The following is an 18,496-nucleotide window of genomic DNA, read 5'->3' as shown; positions in this document are numbered from 1 at the left end:
TTCATGTGTTGGTTAGTCACAAGTACAGCTGCTAGTGAATTCTGAAATACTAATAGCTCTGTGTGTGCTAATGTGATTCATACAACATTGCCAGATAATTCGACAACTGAAGGCTTTACTTTTCTTAAGGAAAAAAATAACCTGTTAAAACTGAATTGTAAAATACTCGTGTATAACTCTGCACATATAAAGAAAGGAATTAACCACTTGCTTCTTAGTAATAAATGCGTGCTTTAAAGTTCAAGTAGGTGGTGGTGAAAATAGCACACACACATACACACACAAACACACATTATATTTATATTTATATATATGTATATGTGTATATATATATATATATATATATATATATATTAGAAATTAGAACTTTACTCTAGTGGCCTCAATAGTTCAACAAACTGTGTCCCTTTCACTTTGCAAAATGCATTCCCAAGGATCATGATACCAATTCTTGCTAAGAAACAGAGCTGTATTACACAAGTATCTTTCTGATTGGAGTTGGATACATTTCCAGAGAGATTTTAAATGCCTCTAAAACATACTTTCCAATCCACAAATATATTTAAATTTACAATGACCTATTGTAGGAATTAATTTGGATTATTTTGGAATATCTTTTCAAAACTGCATAGCCAAGTACTATGCAACCCATATAAATTGACCTTGTTATTTTACATAGTATAGCCTCTGGATAGCTTTTATCACTTGCCCAGATGGTGTTTGGCCTATGTGTTTTAGTGGAATGGTTTATTTTCTCCTTGATAGGTTTCAAATGTACAAGAAAACATTTTACCCGTCTATCTGCATTTGAGTAGAATACAAACTGACTAATAGATAAACATTCTGTGCAAAAGTAAATAGCCTTAAAGTATACTGCCTTCACATTCCATTGATCAGCTCAAGTCAGCAAAGTTTTCTATATTGTCACTAATGTTCTAAATATTTTGGAGAGTATGCTAGAAATGTAAAGTTTTTTTTCTTTCTTTTCATAATTTGTGTCACATATCAGGTCATTACGAACTACCTCTTGAATTTCTATTGAGCCTTCCACTGAATTTGTTCCCCTCACTTCCTTTTTGTCCCTCTTGGAAATGTTGTTATAGTTATGAAGGAAAGAATTAGGTCTGTTAACTCGACTGGTTGAATCCTCTGGTCAGACAGGTAGGAATTTGGGCTGTCTCATTGTCTTACCTTCATTAGGAGTCTCCTCTAAATTCTTTGTAGTCAAGAAGAGGCTGAAAATTTGGGACCTATGTCCATCTCAAAGTGGAGCTTAGATTCAGAAAAGCGCTTATTATAAGGCTAATCTTAGTAGCATTCATAATGTTGCTCTGTAGAATTGAGAACCACAGGAGAGCACTATCTACTCAGAGGTCATCCTTAGCAACTCCAATAGATCTTTGTTTCTTCCAATTGCCCAGTTACTTAACAGATCAGTTCTTAGAACTGGAGAGGCAAACTGAAACTCACACACAACTTCCACTTCTGCGGAAGGATTGTGAACACTCATATCTTAAACTAATCATTAATTCATTTAAAGCTAACAGCCAATATAGATGACTTCACTTTATTTTCCAGGTGTATAAATGAGTATGAATTACAATAGTGCAGCCATGTTTTCTTTTTTCTTTTCTTTCCTTTTTTTTTTTTTTTTTTTTTTGGCATTTAAGTCTCGCTAGCCACATACACACAAAAAATGTGGGTCAACATTGGATTTTCCAAAGTCGTCTAAATAAGAATGGGTTTGTCATAACTTGCCAGATGCTTTCAAGTGAACACAGCATGTTGGGGGAAATGAGATGTAATGTCTAAAAGATAGAAAATAGGTCAGCACTGTGCAAAAGTAAACTTGTCAGTGAGATCAATATGAACCAAGAGTTAATGTGAATGCTTGAATTTCTTTACCTCAAGGGATATACATGGTAGACCCAGAACATGATTGGAGAGTTTATTCACTTGCGAAAAGCAGAGGACATATTTAAGTATTATTTTTTGTATCCTTAATGAAAGGCACTGATTTTTAATATGGAATATTTATATATAAGCACAGTTTTAGTTTGATAGGCTATTACAGCAAATTAAATTCTGGTTCATTTGCTGAATTTTTGACAACATAAAAAATTTTCAAAAGAGGGGGCAGGATTTATAGTTAAGCATCATAAAATTTCAGAGCTATCATCATCCCTCATTAGTTTTCTCTATGTTAAATATTTCAGATAATTTGATAGTGTGGAGAAGCTCAATAAAATTTTTTTGAAGGAAAGACAAATAACAGGAAGACCTTTCTTGGGGCTTCTCATTGCATTTATTTAATTTTTAAAATATACATCACTTATTGAATACATAAAATGCCAGTGCTTTGCAATAGTTTTGTTACTGCATCTCTAAACTAAAATAAAATAAAATAAAGAAAGAACAAGAAAAATACATTCAAAACGCTAGGCTGTTCTGCTTATGCATGGGGCAGTGGCTTTGGAAAGCTACTACCTGCATTGTGACTGTCCAGAGACATTGGCGACCATCAGCCAGCTTTCAATGAAAAGTTGCACATAAAGCATTCAAGGATACAAAGAACAACTTGGTAGGAAGCAGGAGAGGAATGGAAAAGTCAGAAAAATACCACATATACTGTGGAAGGGAGATGGTGGAAGTACACATACTGATATTTTGGGAAATAGAAAGTAACCTATTTGGCAAGCTACACTGTGTGTGTGTGTGTGTGTGTGTGTGTGTGTGTGTGTGTGTATGCGTGTGTGTGTGTGTGTGTGCGCGTCCACTTCCAATTTTTCACTTTACTTTCCAAGAGAAATATAACAAAACTGAGGTAGAAATGAACGCAGGAGCACTATACCCAGATATCAAAATGAGAAGGAAAAATTGCACGAACAAGAGTAAGTAAAAAAGCAGATGGGATGTAGAGGTCCCTCATAGATCCATATCAGTTGGTTGGTTGCCTTTTGTTTTGCTTTTTTTTAAAAAAAAACTTATTTGTGTGTTTGTTTGGGTTGCTATCCTGTGCGTTTTTTTTTTTTTTCAAAAGCACAGTAAGCCTATAAACTAGATCAGTGAATAGAATGACACCATTCCCAGCAGATCAGAGATAACTTGAAAACTACCACCACCACTACCATCACCACCATCACTACCACCACCACCACCACCACCACCACCCCACCACCATACCACTTAAGCAGTAAAAGGCAGTTATAGTTTTTGGGTAATGTGACTTTCAGGGCCCTAAACAGGTCTGCAGCTGACTTTTCTAGATACTAACACAAACTGAATGAGTAGTTTTCATTAACCAGTGTACCTTTTAAGAACATTTTCACTTAATTATCAAGGAGCAATGTACTAAGAACTCTTGCAGTTATTGACATAAAGAATTACCTGCTCTGATTAATTTCCCATACTTAGTAAAGAACTTAAAAAAATCCTTCCATTTCTATTTTAAGTTGTAAATATTCAGTTGTATCACACTCAGTATTTTTTTTCTGGATACATTCAAAGTAATTTCCTTGCTATTTTCCAATTGTTGAGGTAAACATACATCTTAATATAAAGTAACATTGAAGCCTATCCTATTACTCTCAGCAGTACATAGTGCTTTCAACACATTCCTTTGAGGTACTGTACAAATCACAATCACTTTCCTGAGTTTTTGCAGACAAGAACATTAAAAGAAATGAACTGCAGAAATTAAGGTCCAGATTACCGTTTACCCTGTTTTACCTGTTCTTAGCTTAATACTGCAGAACAGACAGGATTGAGGAATACTGTTGCTCTTAAAATGGCAAAAATCTGGTTTTCTGTCATAACACAACCGTTCATCTCTTTAGTCCAATAATGTTTGAAGTTAAAGCTCTTTATATTAGCACATGCCACCAATGTAATTGTGAGGCAAACAAAAAATAAAGCACCACTCCAGGCACTTGACAGCAACTAAATCTCGAGAACAGCAGAATGGAATCAACACACGAGGTTCATGTCCTTCTGAAATCAACACACTTGCACCTTGCTCCTTGCTCCTTGGTGAGTGTTGTCTAGTTTGAACGGAACTGAGCATCCACATATGCTTTCTGTCATCTGGGGCTTTCAAATCGGAAGCTCTCATTTGATGTACTTTTCCTCCAAATCTACCCTGACTCTAAAGATGCCACTTAATTGTTGTCTTCCCCAGTGCCCTTTGCAATTTAAACACTACTGGGAAGGGGCTCTATTCCCTACGTAGCAGGTTTTATGTGTGTGTGCCAACATTCATTACATTTTTTTTTAAAAGACGTTATCACTGACTGCAACCAAACATTTTATTCCATTCAACATACATATCAAGCTCTTTTTGAGATATGCTAGGCTGAATCTTGCAGAAAGCATTTTCAAAGTCTTGATATGTAACGGGCCTCAACTGGCTGGGCATAATGGCTGAAAGGTCTGTGGCTGGCATAGCATGGAGGGGGCCCACTGCTGCTTCCTGACACAAATGAGCCACGTCTAGTCCAGAAAAGCCTTCTGTGCGCTGGACGAGCAGTGCAAACTCCTTGTCATTGAGACAGTAATTGTGCTGTGAGAGCAGTTGTACTATTATCTGGTGCCTCGCTGTGCTGTCAGGAAGTGGGATTAAAAGTCGTTTCATGAAGTACCTCCGAAGAGATTCATCTATTTCTTCTGGTTTACTGGTGGCACAAATTACTACGATTTGGTCCTCAGCTGAAGTTAGTACAGTGTCCAGCTGCATCAGAAATTCGGTTCTCATCCGATTGACTGGACTGTGCTCCTCACCCACTTGGGAAGAGAGAAGCATATCAATGTCACTAACAAAAATCACTGAGGGCTGGCGACACCTGGCCACAAGAAAGGAGGCGTGGATGATTTTTTCGGCTTCTCCTAACCACTTGGCGATCAGTCCTGAGCCGGCAATTTTAAAAAAGGTGGCCCCCAGCTGACTTGCTATGCATCTGCCCAATAAGGTTTTGCCTGTTCCCCGAGGCCCAAACAAAAGGATGCTTCGAGGTAAGGCGGTGAGCCCACTGAATGCATCCGACCTCAGCACTGGCCATAACACCTCCTCTTTCACGACAGCCTTCACCAGGTCGAGACCAGCAATGTCATTCCAGTCCACTGGAGGTCCTTGGGTGATAATCTCATTGGTTACCAAGTCAATGAGGTGCGTGTCAGTATTCTTCAGCTGCTCCTCCACAGAGTGGTTGGATGAGGTAGCTGCCCGGAGTCCAGGGCCTTGCATTGGGTGAGAGAGGAGCTGCCGATGCTCATCCCCATGCTCACCCATTACTGGCGACGTGTATTTCCCAAAGGACTCACTGGATCTGGAGCCCAAGGAATTTTTAGCAGTACTGTAGGAAGGAGGGGTCAGAGCCCTACTGGACTGGCTGCTGAATTTCCTTTGCTGTTCAGAGGACATTAGCTGCTTCGTTGGCTTAAATGCTAAGGATGATGTTTCAGCACTTCTGTCAAAGCCATTCCCCCGGTTGGTGTTTGAAATGCTGTTGTCGGGCATTCTGTACATAGGACTCTGTGTAGATCTCTGTTGGCCATAGCTGTAATTTCCATAACTGGAGTCCATATCTCCTTGCCCTGCCATGTAGAAAGCTTTCCTTTTGAGAGAACTGGCAGAGGGTGCAATAGGTGTCAAACCATGACCCTGGTAGGTGTAGCCAGGAACCGTGGTGGGAGGCAGGGGGGTGGGAGCAGGAATTCCTGAAGGCAGGTATGCTGAAGGAGGGGGCGCTCCCCCAGGGCTGTACCCAGACCCCACAGCAGTCTGAGGAGGATAGGTAGCCGAGGGATAGCTGTAACTGGAGAGGTTAGAAGTCCCATTGTAGCCTGGGACCAGGGCTGGCGGAGGAGGAGGTGGTGGTGGCGGTTGCAGGAGCCCGGAGCTATGCAAAGGAGATGGATGAGGGGAAGGAAGTGCAGGTGCCGGCTGGCTGCTGTATGTAGAATGTAAATATGATCCATTGTATCCGGGAGCGTATTCCTGAGATGAAAGCCCTGCATGAAGACTAGGTACAGTGTGGCTTCCACAGGTGCTACTGGAATAACTAGGTTCGGTCAGGTTGCTGGCCACCCCGGGAGAGCTCCCTATACTTGCAGAGACGTCTGCTGGAGGGAGGGCTGAACTGACTCCAGCTTTGCTGGCCGTGATGACGTCCGGAACACAGTTCATGGGGTAGACCGCTTCTGAATTCAAGGAAGGCTGCCAAGGTTCGCTGTCATTTTTCCGACCATTCACTAGTCCTGATGGTGCATCTGAATAGTTGCTGAGTACCGGGCGGTCCACGGGACCCTCCAAAATGCCAGAATATTTCTCTGCGTACTTTTTTAGTAGGTTAGATGCCGTCAGAGCTGATATGTCATCGTTTGCCCAGGCGTACTGGTAGGTGCGCTGCAAATGACCTCTGTAGGCTTCAACTTTGTGGGCAGGAGACCGAGTGGTTGAGGTGATGTCAAAGTGCTGTTCTGGCCACTGGGCATGCTCCGGCGTCCACTGCATCTTCAAGCCTGTGGACCAAGGGGGGAGGTGGGAGAGGGAGAAGGAAAGAGTTAGGTTACTTAAACATTCATCGGAACTGCTCAAAGCTTTCCCCTGACTTCTTTTGTGACTTATTATCTTTCATTCCTGATATCGACATTGTCAAGGGTCTCTGCAATTTGTAGAGCCCATTCAGATGTCCATCAAATGAACTCTGGAAAGTGGACTAAATTTCAACCCCGTATAAAAAGAAGTAAATTGAATGAAATAGAAAACCTCAGAAAAGCCACATTTCTTTCAAGTTAAATCATAAACACATAGAATTCTATCAAGCCCATCAAGTTATTTACTATATGTACACACAGACACACACATATAATGTACACACACACTCCTGTGAAATTAGAATTCAATCACAGTTTCTTACAATAAAACAGGCACACATTTTAGGTATCTGGAATGGAATACCATTAACATGTACACTCTCTAGCTATTCTGTCTCTTCACATCACAGTTTCTGTTTTATATTTTAACAATATAAAAATGAGACACAGCTGACAGATCACATCTAGGATACCTCTCTTATTTGGTACTGAACACCTAGTTAGCACAGTATAATGCTCTCTGGGCAGAACAATATGACACAGACATTGCAGGTCATTCCATAATCCAACTCTCATCTAAAGTGGTCCACGACAGTTTCAAATCTGCTTCGTGGAGTGCAGCAAAGCAATCTCCCAGGCAGCGCTCCATCGCTTTCATTGCACAAAGCCCACAACTCGGTATGAATTACAACTGGCTCCTTTCTGCCTTTCAGTTCTGTTGCTGTGACTCTGGAAAACACACTCACACCATGTACACACACACATCACACACACATTCACACCACACATTCACACTCACAGTTACCACAGAAGCATCACTAGTCTGTCCGTCTTCTAGTTTTCTCTCTCCTCTTATAATCCCCCACTTCTGGTAGCCTCCAAGGTACTAAGAGGGAGGGGGGAATATACAAGATAGGCAGAAAGCAAGCAAGCAAGAGGGAGAGATGGAGAGAGTGAGAGAGAGGGAGAGGGAGAGGGAGGGGGAGGGTGGAGAGAGAGAGAGAGAGAGAGAGAGAGACTAAGGTAGAACAGAGAATAGAAAGTAAGAGTGTGCATTCTAACTCCACATTTGATAGGAATTGTGCCTGGCAAAAACTGTAAGAATACAAAGAATACAAAGATAATGAGATCATATGGGTAATTTTGTCATTTGCTAGATGACTAATTGGAGTAAAATGACTGACTAGTCAGCAAACTATAAAATAATTTTTCACAGGAAAGAAAATACTAAGTGATTCCAATCAGAGTTGTCGGAGTCTAAAATTTTAAAGTGATAAAGAGACCTTAGAAATTACCTTATTTCACAGATTACAAAAGCAGAGCCTAAAGATACGTATTTATAATGTAGCCTCAAGGGCTAGCATATAGTTAGTTAGCAAAGAGCACTGAAACTCTGTTCTATTTCCCAGGGCTGGTTCATCCCATTCTAATCTCCACTTGGTTCCAACACTTGCTATTCTGGAACAGCTATATTAAGCAGGCCAACTTAATCTCTTTCATATTATCCAAAGTGAATTTTGCAAACTGTCTTATGCCCTCTGGCAGAGATTTCTTGATAAGAAGGAGGCCTAGTCTAAACGAAGCATCTGTGGCCTCAGCCCCCTTCTGAATTACCACCATCTATCCTGACAGCTCCTACCCCTTGCTCTTCTCCTCCCCCAACCCCTTTAGCTCTGCACCGCCTGACTCTGGCTTCCAACATGGCCAGCTTTGACTCACTCAGCTCATGTGAATACAGCACACAGTTTGGTAACAGAATGGCATGTTGATTCCCTTCTGACTCCCTCTTTCTTGTTTGCAAAACCACTGCACCAGACACTGGAAGTTAATTAGCAGGATGATGCTGTGCTAATTGTGTTAATTTACAAGGTTTTAGTCAAAGAGAATCATGCCAGGGCTGGCACTGCTGTCATGCTTCCGACTTAATGATTAAGAAATACTGAAAACAAGGTGGGAAGGATTGCAGTAATTACACAATAAATGAATAAAGCAACAGGATTCATTTGCAAATATATTTTTCTGCAGTTGTACTCATTTGCATTTGGATTTTTTAAAAGGATCCATGTAGATATTCATTTGCAAATCACCAACTCAGCTAAATTAAATCTGAATGCTGCACAGTGTAACTTAATCAACCTTCACATATGTCAGTATATTTAGTAAAAATATTAAAGACCTCACTTCTCTCATATAGGTAACAAGATCTTTTGCTCTGAGCTTCTCTCAGCTCTCCCAAATCTCTATAGATTTATGCTTTAAAACTTTATTTCTTTTTCAGTAATCTCCCTAAATTGGAAAACAATATTCCTGATGAAGTGTACTTTACACTAGTTCACTTAGAGAAACTCAGGGTGAGCTAGCTCTAGGAAGAACCAGAGTGATATTCTTAATTGTTTCTGCTTCTCAATCATTACTTCCTAAGGAGAGAAAAATGCACCGCAAAATGGGTGAAATGACCAAAACCACACTTAAAGGGGGAAAGATGCAATTTTAATGAAGCAGCATTTCAGGAGTCATACTTTCATTAAATTCAACTGGAAATTATTAAGAGCAAATCACCAGGAACCAATCGCAAGTAATCAGTATCTAAATTCTTCTAGTATCATGGGATTTACTTCAAGCCTTATAAAAAGGAAGGAATATTAATGTGAACTGTAATGTAGAACTGCCTAAAAGACTTACAAATTCATTAAATTCCTACAAGTCATTTCTAAGGAATTTCTATTAGGTTTTTTTTTTTTTTTTCAAAAAAAAAAATCAAACTGCTGAGTAGGGAAAAAAAAGAATGTGCATAAACTACAATTTTGTTACATAAAATGTTTTGAAGGGCTCAGAAAATAATTTAGACATTCTGGGCAACGAAATTTACTACATTTACTACAACACACACACACACACATACACAAACACAGGGGGGGAGCGGTGTTGGTGAGAGAAAAAATAGGGGGGAAGAGGGAGGAAGAGAGGGTAAGAGAGAGAACAAGAGGGAAGGGGAGAGGGAGAGACATACACACAGTTAAAGGACATGTTTGTTTAATTAATAAAGAAAACTATTAGAAAAAAATACCCTTTAATGAGAGTAAAACAGCTTTTGGTTCAGAATTTTTAGAAAAGTTGGGTGCCATTTACCTTTGTTGGCTTAAAAAACATTTACTTTGTATGTGAATTATTTTGACAAGTTGGTATTACTCTTCCAGGACTATGCAGTTTAAGAAAAAACAGTGTCCACTTTTACTGGGTATTTCTGCATAGTTTAGCAAAGCTAATTAAGTTTCATAAGATTTCTATTCCGTCTGAAATTAAGCAAAGATCTTATCCATCAGGATTATTTCTTTGGAACAATTACTGGGTACACCATTGCCTTCTGAATCTCATGCTATTTTTGGATGTGCTTACAACGATAATTGAAAGTTTATTTATTGATGCATACTAAATAACAGTAACCTTCACAGGGCTGCAAACAGCAAGCTTGAGTTTTGATTAATCTTAAGGGAACATTCCCGCAAACATGAGAATTTAGATAGTGCTTTGAAATAATTAATGTTATTTGAAAGCACAAGGTAATAGTTCACCAAACAATAATTCTTAATATTAGAAAGATCTGAAGAAATCTGTGTTCAGAGATTGACCTGGTTTAAAGAGGCTTTTCAACATTACTTGCATTTTAACACTAACTGGATGTAATACCAAACTTGTTTCTGTTGTTGTTATTGTTTTTCTGTTTAGAGGTAGTGATGTTTTTTACGTGAATGGAAGAAAAATGCAGAGCCAAATGTTCTTTGACCAAAAACATCACACCCTGTTTGACCATATTGATATTAACGGAGAGAATGAACCTAACTCCTGTCACCTAACTTGGCATTCAAATAATGAGACAGGGTTTAAACAGGGCTTTGATATGATTTCTTTTCAGAACATGGAGACAAAGATCTCATAAACAACACTATTTTAAGATTATTAGTAATTTAATTCCAGGAAAATAATATTGAATGTTGTTTGAAAATAGTTAGACAGGTGTAGTGAAAATGCAGAAAACAATCAGACATCACAGAACATTACTGTCTGTAATCCCCGCCCTCCGGAGCTGGCAAAAGGAAGATTGCAAGGTTGAGGCCAGCCTGGACTGCATAGACAGATGCTGCCATCTACACCAAACAAAACAAAACAAATCAACTGCAATCAAAAGTCCAATTCAGACAATGGGGAAACTAAGAAAAAAAGAGTTCTTAAAGATAAGTGAGGAAACAGTCCAATTTTTATTTTTGAAAGGATAAGAAAATTCTCAATACTTTTGGTAAATTTCACAATGCAATGTGTTTTCTTTTAAATACATAATAGAAAATGGATTGTATGACAATGCATCATGCTTCCAGAAATGGCAGATAATGGAAAGAAACATCTGTGTATTTTATTCTGATTTTATTTTCGCAGCATAAAATTGCATACACATAAATAAACAAGGCTGTATGCCTTGTCTAATGGGGTAGTTTGGATAGCATTTAGATTTACGTCATTACTGATCCTTTTAGACTAAATTTAAAAACAGGGGCTGGGAAAGTGGCTCAGTGGTATAGTGATTGCCTTGCATGCATGACGCCCCTGGGTTTAATTCCTCAGCACCACATAAGCAAAAAAAGCCGGAAGTAGTGCTGTGGCTCAAGTGGTAGAGTGCTAGCCATGAGCTGAAGAGCTGAGGGACATTGTCCAGGCCCTGAGTTCAGGCCTCAGGATTGACAAAACAAAACAACAACAACAAAAAACCCAAACCCAAAACTAAACAGTTACTTTCTTGTTGGTTTACTTCTTTCATTTTGCTCTTTGCTTAGGGTGTGTGTGTGTGTGTGTGTGTGTGTGTGTGTGTGTGTGTGTGTGTGTGTGTGTGTGTGTGTGTGTGTGTGTGTGTGTGTGTGTGTGTGTGTGTGTGTGTGTGTGTGTGTGTGTGTGTGTGTGTGTGTGTGTGTGTGTTTATTTCATGTTTTTAAATAGCTTCTATTATAGAATAAAATGATTATTTTATTTCAGTATTGATGTTAATTTGGTGCTTTGTGTGTACATTAAAATATGATATGATAACAGGACTGATATCTTTATTTTACAACAAAAAAGTTATAGTAAAAAATTAAAATAATTTACTCTTTAGTTAGTTTTGCAATGAAACAACTGTATCCTCTAATACCCCCTAATCTCATACCAGAATCTCAAAATTAGGAAGAACTGACTTATACATAAGGCATAAAATAAAGGAAGAATAAAAGCATTCAGAATGGAAAAAAATTAGAAACAAAAGGCTAGGAGGTCTTCTGAAATATATTTTTGGCATGTATTTCTGAAAATGTTAATTTGATGTCCTTACTACCTGACCCCTACCACACAGTTCCTTACATCTACAGTTCTACAGTTCAACTGTTCTTCCTTAGGTCTTAAAAAGCTGCTCTTCTGCCATGTTCCCAGAGCATAATTCTGGCTGCCAGGGCCTCTGCACTTACTTCTACATTTCCACTGACTTTCTAAGGGCCGGGAGGGATCCGAGGCAAATACCCACAGGCATAATGGGTTTTCTTGTGCTGAAAGAGCAGCATAGCACTCAGACAGGCCTGTGTGACAACACTGTACCTATTACATCCCTTTGTGTCATTGTACCTCTGACCATTACATTACTATTTTCAATGCTTAAATACCAGAAAATAATTATAACTGTTTACCCTCTCCTCTGACTAATAATGCAACAAAGTTATCATCTCTCAGTGGCATTACAAACACATAGAGAACTAAAAATGTCAAATTCAGAATACCAAATTCATTTTCCCAAAATGTAGGTTTAAGCTTTGAAGAGCCTTCTGAGAGAGAGTCTACAAACCTCCTGGTACCGAAAACTGGCCCTGTACAATATTTACTTATTGTTATTCTTCAAGGGAGCAATGAACAGATGAAGAGTTTGAGCAGATTCAGCAGTCTTCTCATGTCTACGCATCCTGGTCAGCTAAGAGGCCAGCACAGCAGTATTTACTATTACTTGTGCTAACGCATTTGGTCTGGAAATTTCTTGTCTGTTTCCTGCTTTTTCTAGGTTTAAATGTAAACAAGTAACAGGAAGCAAGGGAAGATTTAGAGAAAAGAATGAAATTATATATTTTCCTTTATCTAATCTTCTTCCATCATCTGGGCATCAAAATTAGAAGTCTCATGATACAAATGTGACAGAGGACATCACAAGTTTACTTAGTCAAAAAACTTAGGGCCTATGACATGCAAAGCTTTGAAGTTTCATGATGATGTGTTAAACCAAAGGTATCTGGTTCCTTTAATTGTATTTTGTTTTACAAGATGGTGAAATCTTCCATCTTTTTGGCTTCTTCACAATTTCATGTTCACATAAATTCACACACTGATTTTAGGGATTAATATGACTTTAAAATAAACTAGTACAACCCAGATACTACTCTCTCAGTTTGGCATTTTATTTATTATTGCGACTTGCATATTATTTGGGGACCATTCAGTTTTATTTGTTTGATTGTCATTTATTTATTTGTGCTGGTCTAGGGGCTTGAACTCAACACCAATGCTTTTGTGTTCAAGGTTAGCATTCTACAACACAGCTCTACTTCTGGTTTTTGGTGGTTAATTTGTGTTAAGTATCTCACAGACTTTCCTGCCTGGGTTGGCTCTGGACCTCAATCCTCAAACCTCAGCCTCTTGAGTACATTAGATTACAAGTGTGAGCCACTAGTAACTTAAATTTTCTTTATAACCAATACCAAATCCTTGGAGTCAGAAACATAAAGCAGCTGCAGAATATTACTGGAAGAGTGACAATTCCAGGCTAGCAAATCACTCCCCCAACATCCTTATTTATGGTCTCTTTCTTCTTTCTCACTCTCATATTCTTGTGCTATAACTGGGGCTTGAACTCAGGGCCTATCACACTCAGTTGGCTTTTTCACTCAAAGCTTGCATTCTGACACTTGAGCCACATCTCCACTCCCCCATGTCATCTCTTGGCCTAATCTTGGTCATTTTTTTTTTTTTTTTGTCAGTCATAGGGCTTGAAGTCTGGCCTAGCAGCTGTCCCTCAGGTCTTCAGCTCAAGGCCAGCACTCTACCACTTGAGCTACAGCGACACTTCCGGTTTTCTGAGTGGTTTATTGGAGATAAAAGTCTCATGGACTTTCATGTCCAGGCTGGCTTTGAACCTCGATCCTCAGATCTCAGCCTCTTGAGTGGCTAGGATTACAAGCGTGAGCTACCAGTGCCTGACTCTGGTCAAATTGTTTAAGCTGATCTTCCTTACTTTCCTCAACTATAAAATGTGTACAATAAACACATCATCTACCACACTAGACTTTTAATAGAACTATCTAAGGCAATAATATTTTGTGAAAATATTTCTACATATGAACTACACAGATATTACTAGTTAGTATATTTTGAAAAAGCCAGAGGAGCATTAAACATAAAACATTCAAAACATAAAATCACCTGCAGAATTTTATGGATCATCTTCCATCAACTTCAGGACAGCTACTGAACAGGAAATTTTCAAGAGCCAATACTGATTTATGAAAGTTACAGAGATTCTTGTATACCCAACAAAACAGAATGTGGTCTCCTTAATCAAAAAAGCATCAAAAGTTCACAATGTTTTCATGGTATTTTATTCACTTTTAATGCTATTAGTGACAGCATTTTAGAGGAAAAACAAATAAGAAACAAACTACTTAGATATTTCAAACTAATTAAAAATGCTTTCAAAACTTGCAGTTTCAAAATAAGGTAGTTTAATTATGTAACTTAATACTGTCAATTAGTTTTTCTCCTTAACTCATGTTTTCATACCTCAATACCTCAAATCATAATACATTTATAATACACTTTGCATCAATCCTCTCTGTCTCTTCTATTACATTTGCATGAAACAATCCTTTTTAAGCGGTCATGCAAGCATTTCTGAAAATCCTGTACATCTTGCAGAGAAAGGGTAACTTGATAGCTTGAGGTCAGCATATAACCTCCATCTGTGTTTTATTGTTCCAGTAGAGAGTTCTAAAAATGTCAATTTTTAAAGAAAAAAAATCCAATTTTTTTGTATTTCTTACTGTTAATACAAACTGAAAAGATATGAAACAATTCTGAAGAAGCTCCTTCTCTGAACACTGAAGTCCCTTCCCACTTGGTATAGTGCCCTGCATCTTATTGCACTAGGGATTTTTTTTTTTTACATCTTTCATGTCCCAAAGCATTTGAGTTTATTTTGCATTTAACTACATTCCCTCCCTTCCTTCCTCTTTCCTTCTCCCTTTTTCTTTTTCCCCACTCAAGGCTTAGCATTCTACCACTTGCTACACAGCTCCATTTCTGGCTGTTTTGGTGCTTAATTGGAGATGATTTTCTTGCTAAGCTGGCTTCAAACAGAGATCCTCAGATCTCAGCTTCCTAAGTAGCTAGGAATACAGGCATGTATTTCTAGCCTCGCTTAACTATATATTTTTAAAAACACGGCAGGAAAATATACTGTTCTAATTCTTTTAGGAAAATGTAGCCATTTTAGAAGGAACATTTCCAGATATTAACTTTCTAGATATGAAAGCATCCTTGCCCTGCAAATCAGAGCACAAGGAACATGATTAAAAATTTCTGCTTGATCCAGCATCATTGGTACAACAATGTGGACCTATGGGTAACCACATCTTAATAAACTAGATCCAACAAAATCAAAGCCCAACAAAATAAGCACTACCAAATGGAGAACACCTGCCAGGAGAGAGTGTGGCCAAGAGGTGAGAGAGGTAATCAAATGAAAGGGGGCAGGATGTGGCCCGGAAATCATTACATATACCACAAAATTAGGAGAGGAGGAGAAGGAGTGTGTCCAAGGTATGTGTGTGAGAATATTGAAGGGGGTAAGACTGATCAAAATGCACTGTGTTCATAGACTGCTTTGTTAAATGGCACCTCCTTTTTATACAACTACAGAAAGATAATAACAAATGAATTAATAAAATAAAATGAACTAGGTCCAAATGAATTCCCTCTCCCCTTTTGCTCTGATTTATCAGGTATTACTTCTTGCTTTTTCCCCATCTCCACTATTTCTCTGAATATACTATAGATTTTGATACCTGAAGCCAATGCTATTATGATACCTCCAATAACTCAATTTCATGAACTTTAGTACAACTTTTGAAAATTAAGATCCCCCCCCAAATTATGCTTACATACTTTTCTTAAAAAGCCGGGTGAAATGGATGCTACCTTTGCAACTGAGAGATTTTATTTCATATGTAATTGCTTTGGGCTTACTAAGAGCCTGTATTCAAAGGTCTTGGGCACCACGATTTGCAATATAATGGGATATACTCTTACTGTCCTGTCCTTAAATGTAACTTGCAGGTAGCTTACAATTTCAAGTTAATTCTTAAAATGCATTCATATTTTGTTACAGCAAGACAATATCCACTCATCAATACATGACCAAATGAAAATATGACTATCTTACCAATATTTCCCACTGATAATAATTTAAATAAGTACTTTGTTTTTCTTGCAAGGACCCTAAAGCTTCCAACATTTAGATGAAACTATACAAATGAATATATAATCATAACCAGAAATCCATAAAGTTTAAAGTCCTACTTCAACATGTTTTGGTATATTGGGGAGGACTTTTTAAAATAAAGCTTTTTCACAGTTTTGAATAATTATCTAAAATCAAATATAAAACACTGTCCAAACCGTGTGTGTGTGTGTGTGTGTGTGTGTTGTGTTAATTCTTAATAAAATGACTCTGCAGATACATGTAATTTAGAGTGTGTCCAGATCTTATACTTTGAATGTCAGGTGTTGCCAACTCCATCAAGGGAGTGATATACTTGGACTGTTTTTCTAATATTAAGGCAACTATTGCATGGCTTATGCTAGTACAGTAAATTTCAGATACTGGATAATCAGTTTCAATAGTGCTTTGTAGTTAACCTATAAAGTTATTACTCTGTAACCTTTCACTTACCATGCCTTCTCTTCCCTTTTCTCCTGTCCTTTTCAATCCATTAAGACTCTCTGCCCTTCCCCCAGTTCTGTTTGTCATACAAAGATCATTGGGACACACCATGGCTATCCATAGGGACTGGTGTGGCTAATGAATATGTATATTCTGTCACCACAGAGCACTCCCCTTGTTCTGCAAAATCAACCCTCTTATGTGTGTAAATAACAGGTGAGCCTTAGCATTTGGGGATAAATGGGGTTAACACAGCCAGAGAGGCCCATGTTAGATACAGTATATGTAACCAGTATGACTCATCCAGAAAAAGAAATATGAATATCAAAAATATTGCAAATTTCCTAAAGGTCTTGCACCTTTATTTTTAAGATAGACTTTACAGAGATAATATTTACCATCATCTTGAAAATCTGAGGTTATTATGGTTGTTAATTCAAAAAATAATAGTTTGTCATTTAACATTTGAACTTTTGTTTAACCCATTGCAGGCATGTGCACTTGGGTTTACTGTATGCCTGTTTTATTTCTTCAGTCACAATCCTAAAATGGTACATTAACCATGATGTATGCACAACTACTTGCAAATATTTACTTGTAGGTGATCATTCTGTTTGAAGTAACTAAATGCAAAAGTCAATTTAGTTATATTTAAACTGAACTCTTCATTTATGCCCAACTACCAAGCTGACAAGTGTCAATAAATTAAAAATCTCCTAAACCCTTTTTTCAAACTGGTGTAAAATAAAATTTGCATCCATTCCTTTTTCAGTGTTTTTCTGAACCCTTATTCTAAAAGGGAAATTTACAAACAGAAAACACACACACAAATCTTACATAGGCTGCTTGCTTGGAAATTTCTTGGGCAATTAGACAGTGGAGTAAGAATATTCTTTACCTATTATATTCAAACCCTTCACCAATTCTCCTTAAAAACTCTTTGCTTTAGGTGAATCTAAATTGTGGAAAGCACAGATACAAATTTGTTTAGGTTATTTATGGGTTTTTTTTGAAGTTTGTGCCTTATTTTTAATGCAATAGCAAAGTATTGTCTTGGACATTGAAAAAAAAATCCTGTATAGTCAGGGCTGGGTGACATAGTGCATTAATTCAGTGTCCTTCACTCCTGGGACCTGTGTATAATTTAGTCCAGCCTGAAGAAAATAACTTTGATCTGAAGGCAGTGAGAAAAGCTACATAAGAAATGAGTTTTGGTACGTTTAGTGTTGTTTCTTCCACATAAAGGACGTAGGAAGATAGACTGCTTTGGAATACAATCAATGAAGCACAGGATTAAAAGTGAAGAGCTCTTAACAGTCACAGTAGTTGCAGCACCTTTTTATTCTTCCCATCCAGACCCAGTCTACAGCCAGGGAAATAAATCTGAGCACCACCAATAATTGAGGTGCACTGATTTCCAGGTAAACAGAATGTGGTTAAAGTGCAGTGTAAATGACTGACATTGTAGTCATTAGTGCTGCAGGCTTTCCATTTGTAAAAACAAAGAAAGAGGCATAATGAGACAGAAACAGGAGAGGATCAAGCATCCTCAAAGCAAGTGACACTTCCTGTCCTGGAGGAGGTGCCCAATAGCCAGTCCATGGGAACTTGTGAACAGAAGAGGGAAGTAAATAAATATATTGCTCCAATCCCCGTTTGTGTTCTTTATGACAATATTTATCTGCACAATTTCATCACCTATGATAACTGACAATGACTTTATGCTAAAATGTCAATTTAACCCAAAACCACTGGTAGGTTTACCACTAACCCTACCAAAATCTGTTTCGTGTTTAGATTTAGGACAGATTGAATGAAATGACTGAGTCAGATACTTTTTTATTTTTCTCCTTATTCCTCAAATAATCCCAACCCAATTGTTTTCTTTCTCTGCTTCAGTTACAGCAA

At 38.0% G+C, this 18,496-nt stretch overlaps 1 protein-coding gene across 2 annotated transcripts in view; it reads right to left on the bottom strand.

The window, feature by feature from the left end:
• Fign (fidgetin, microtubule severing factor) overlaps positions 1-18,496 on the bottom strand; it is a 133,156-nt gene that overhangs the window by 2,728 nt on the left and 111,932 nt on the right. For both annotated transcript variants that reach the window (XM_070021872.1, XM_070021882.1), the window contains one exon: positions 1-6,516. This exon is cut by the window's left edge and continues 2,728 nt beyond it. In XM_070021872.1, the coding sequence (XP_069877973.1) occupies positions 4,283-6,516 (2,234 nt within the window). In that variant the 3' untranslated portion in view covers positions 1-4,282. The remainder of the gene's footprint in view (positions 6,517-18,496) is intronic.

The sequence above is a fragment of the Dipodomys merriami genome, unplaced genomic scaffold (assembly GCF_024711535.1).
Source record: "Dipodomys merriami isolate MVZ:Mamm:240054 unplaced genomic scaffold, mDipMer1.0.p SCAF_1, whole genome shotgun sequence".
Classification (NCBI taxonomy): Eukaryota; Metazoa; Chordata; class Mammalia; order Rodentia; family Heteromyidae; genus Dipodomys; species Dipodomys merriami.
The sequence above is the reverse complement of the archived record's forward strand: the minus strand, read 5'-3'. Positions and strand labels throughout refer to the sequence as shown.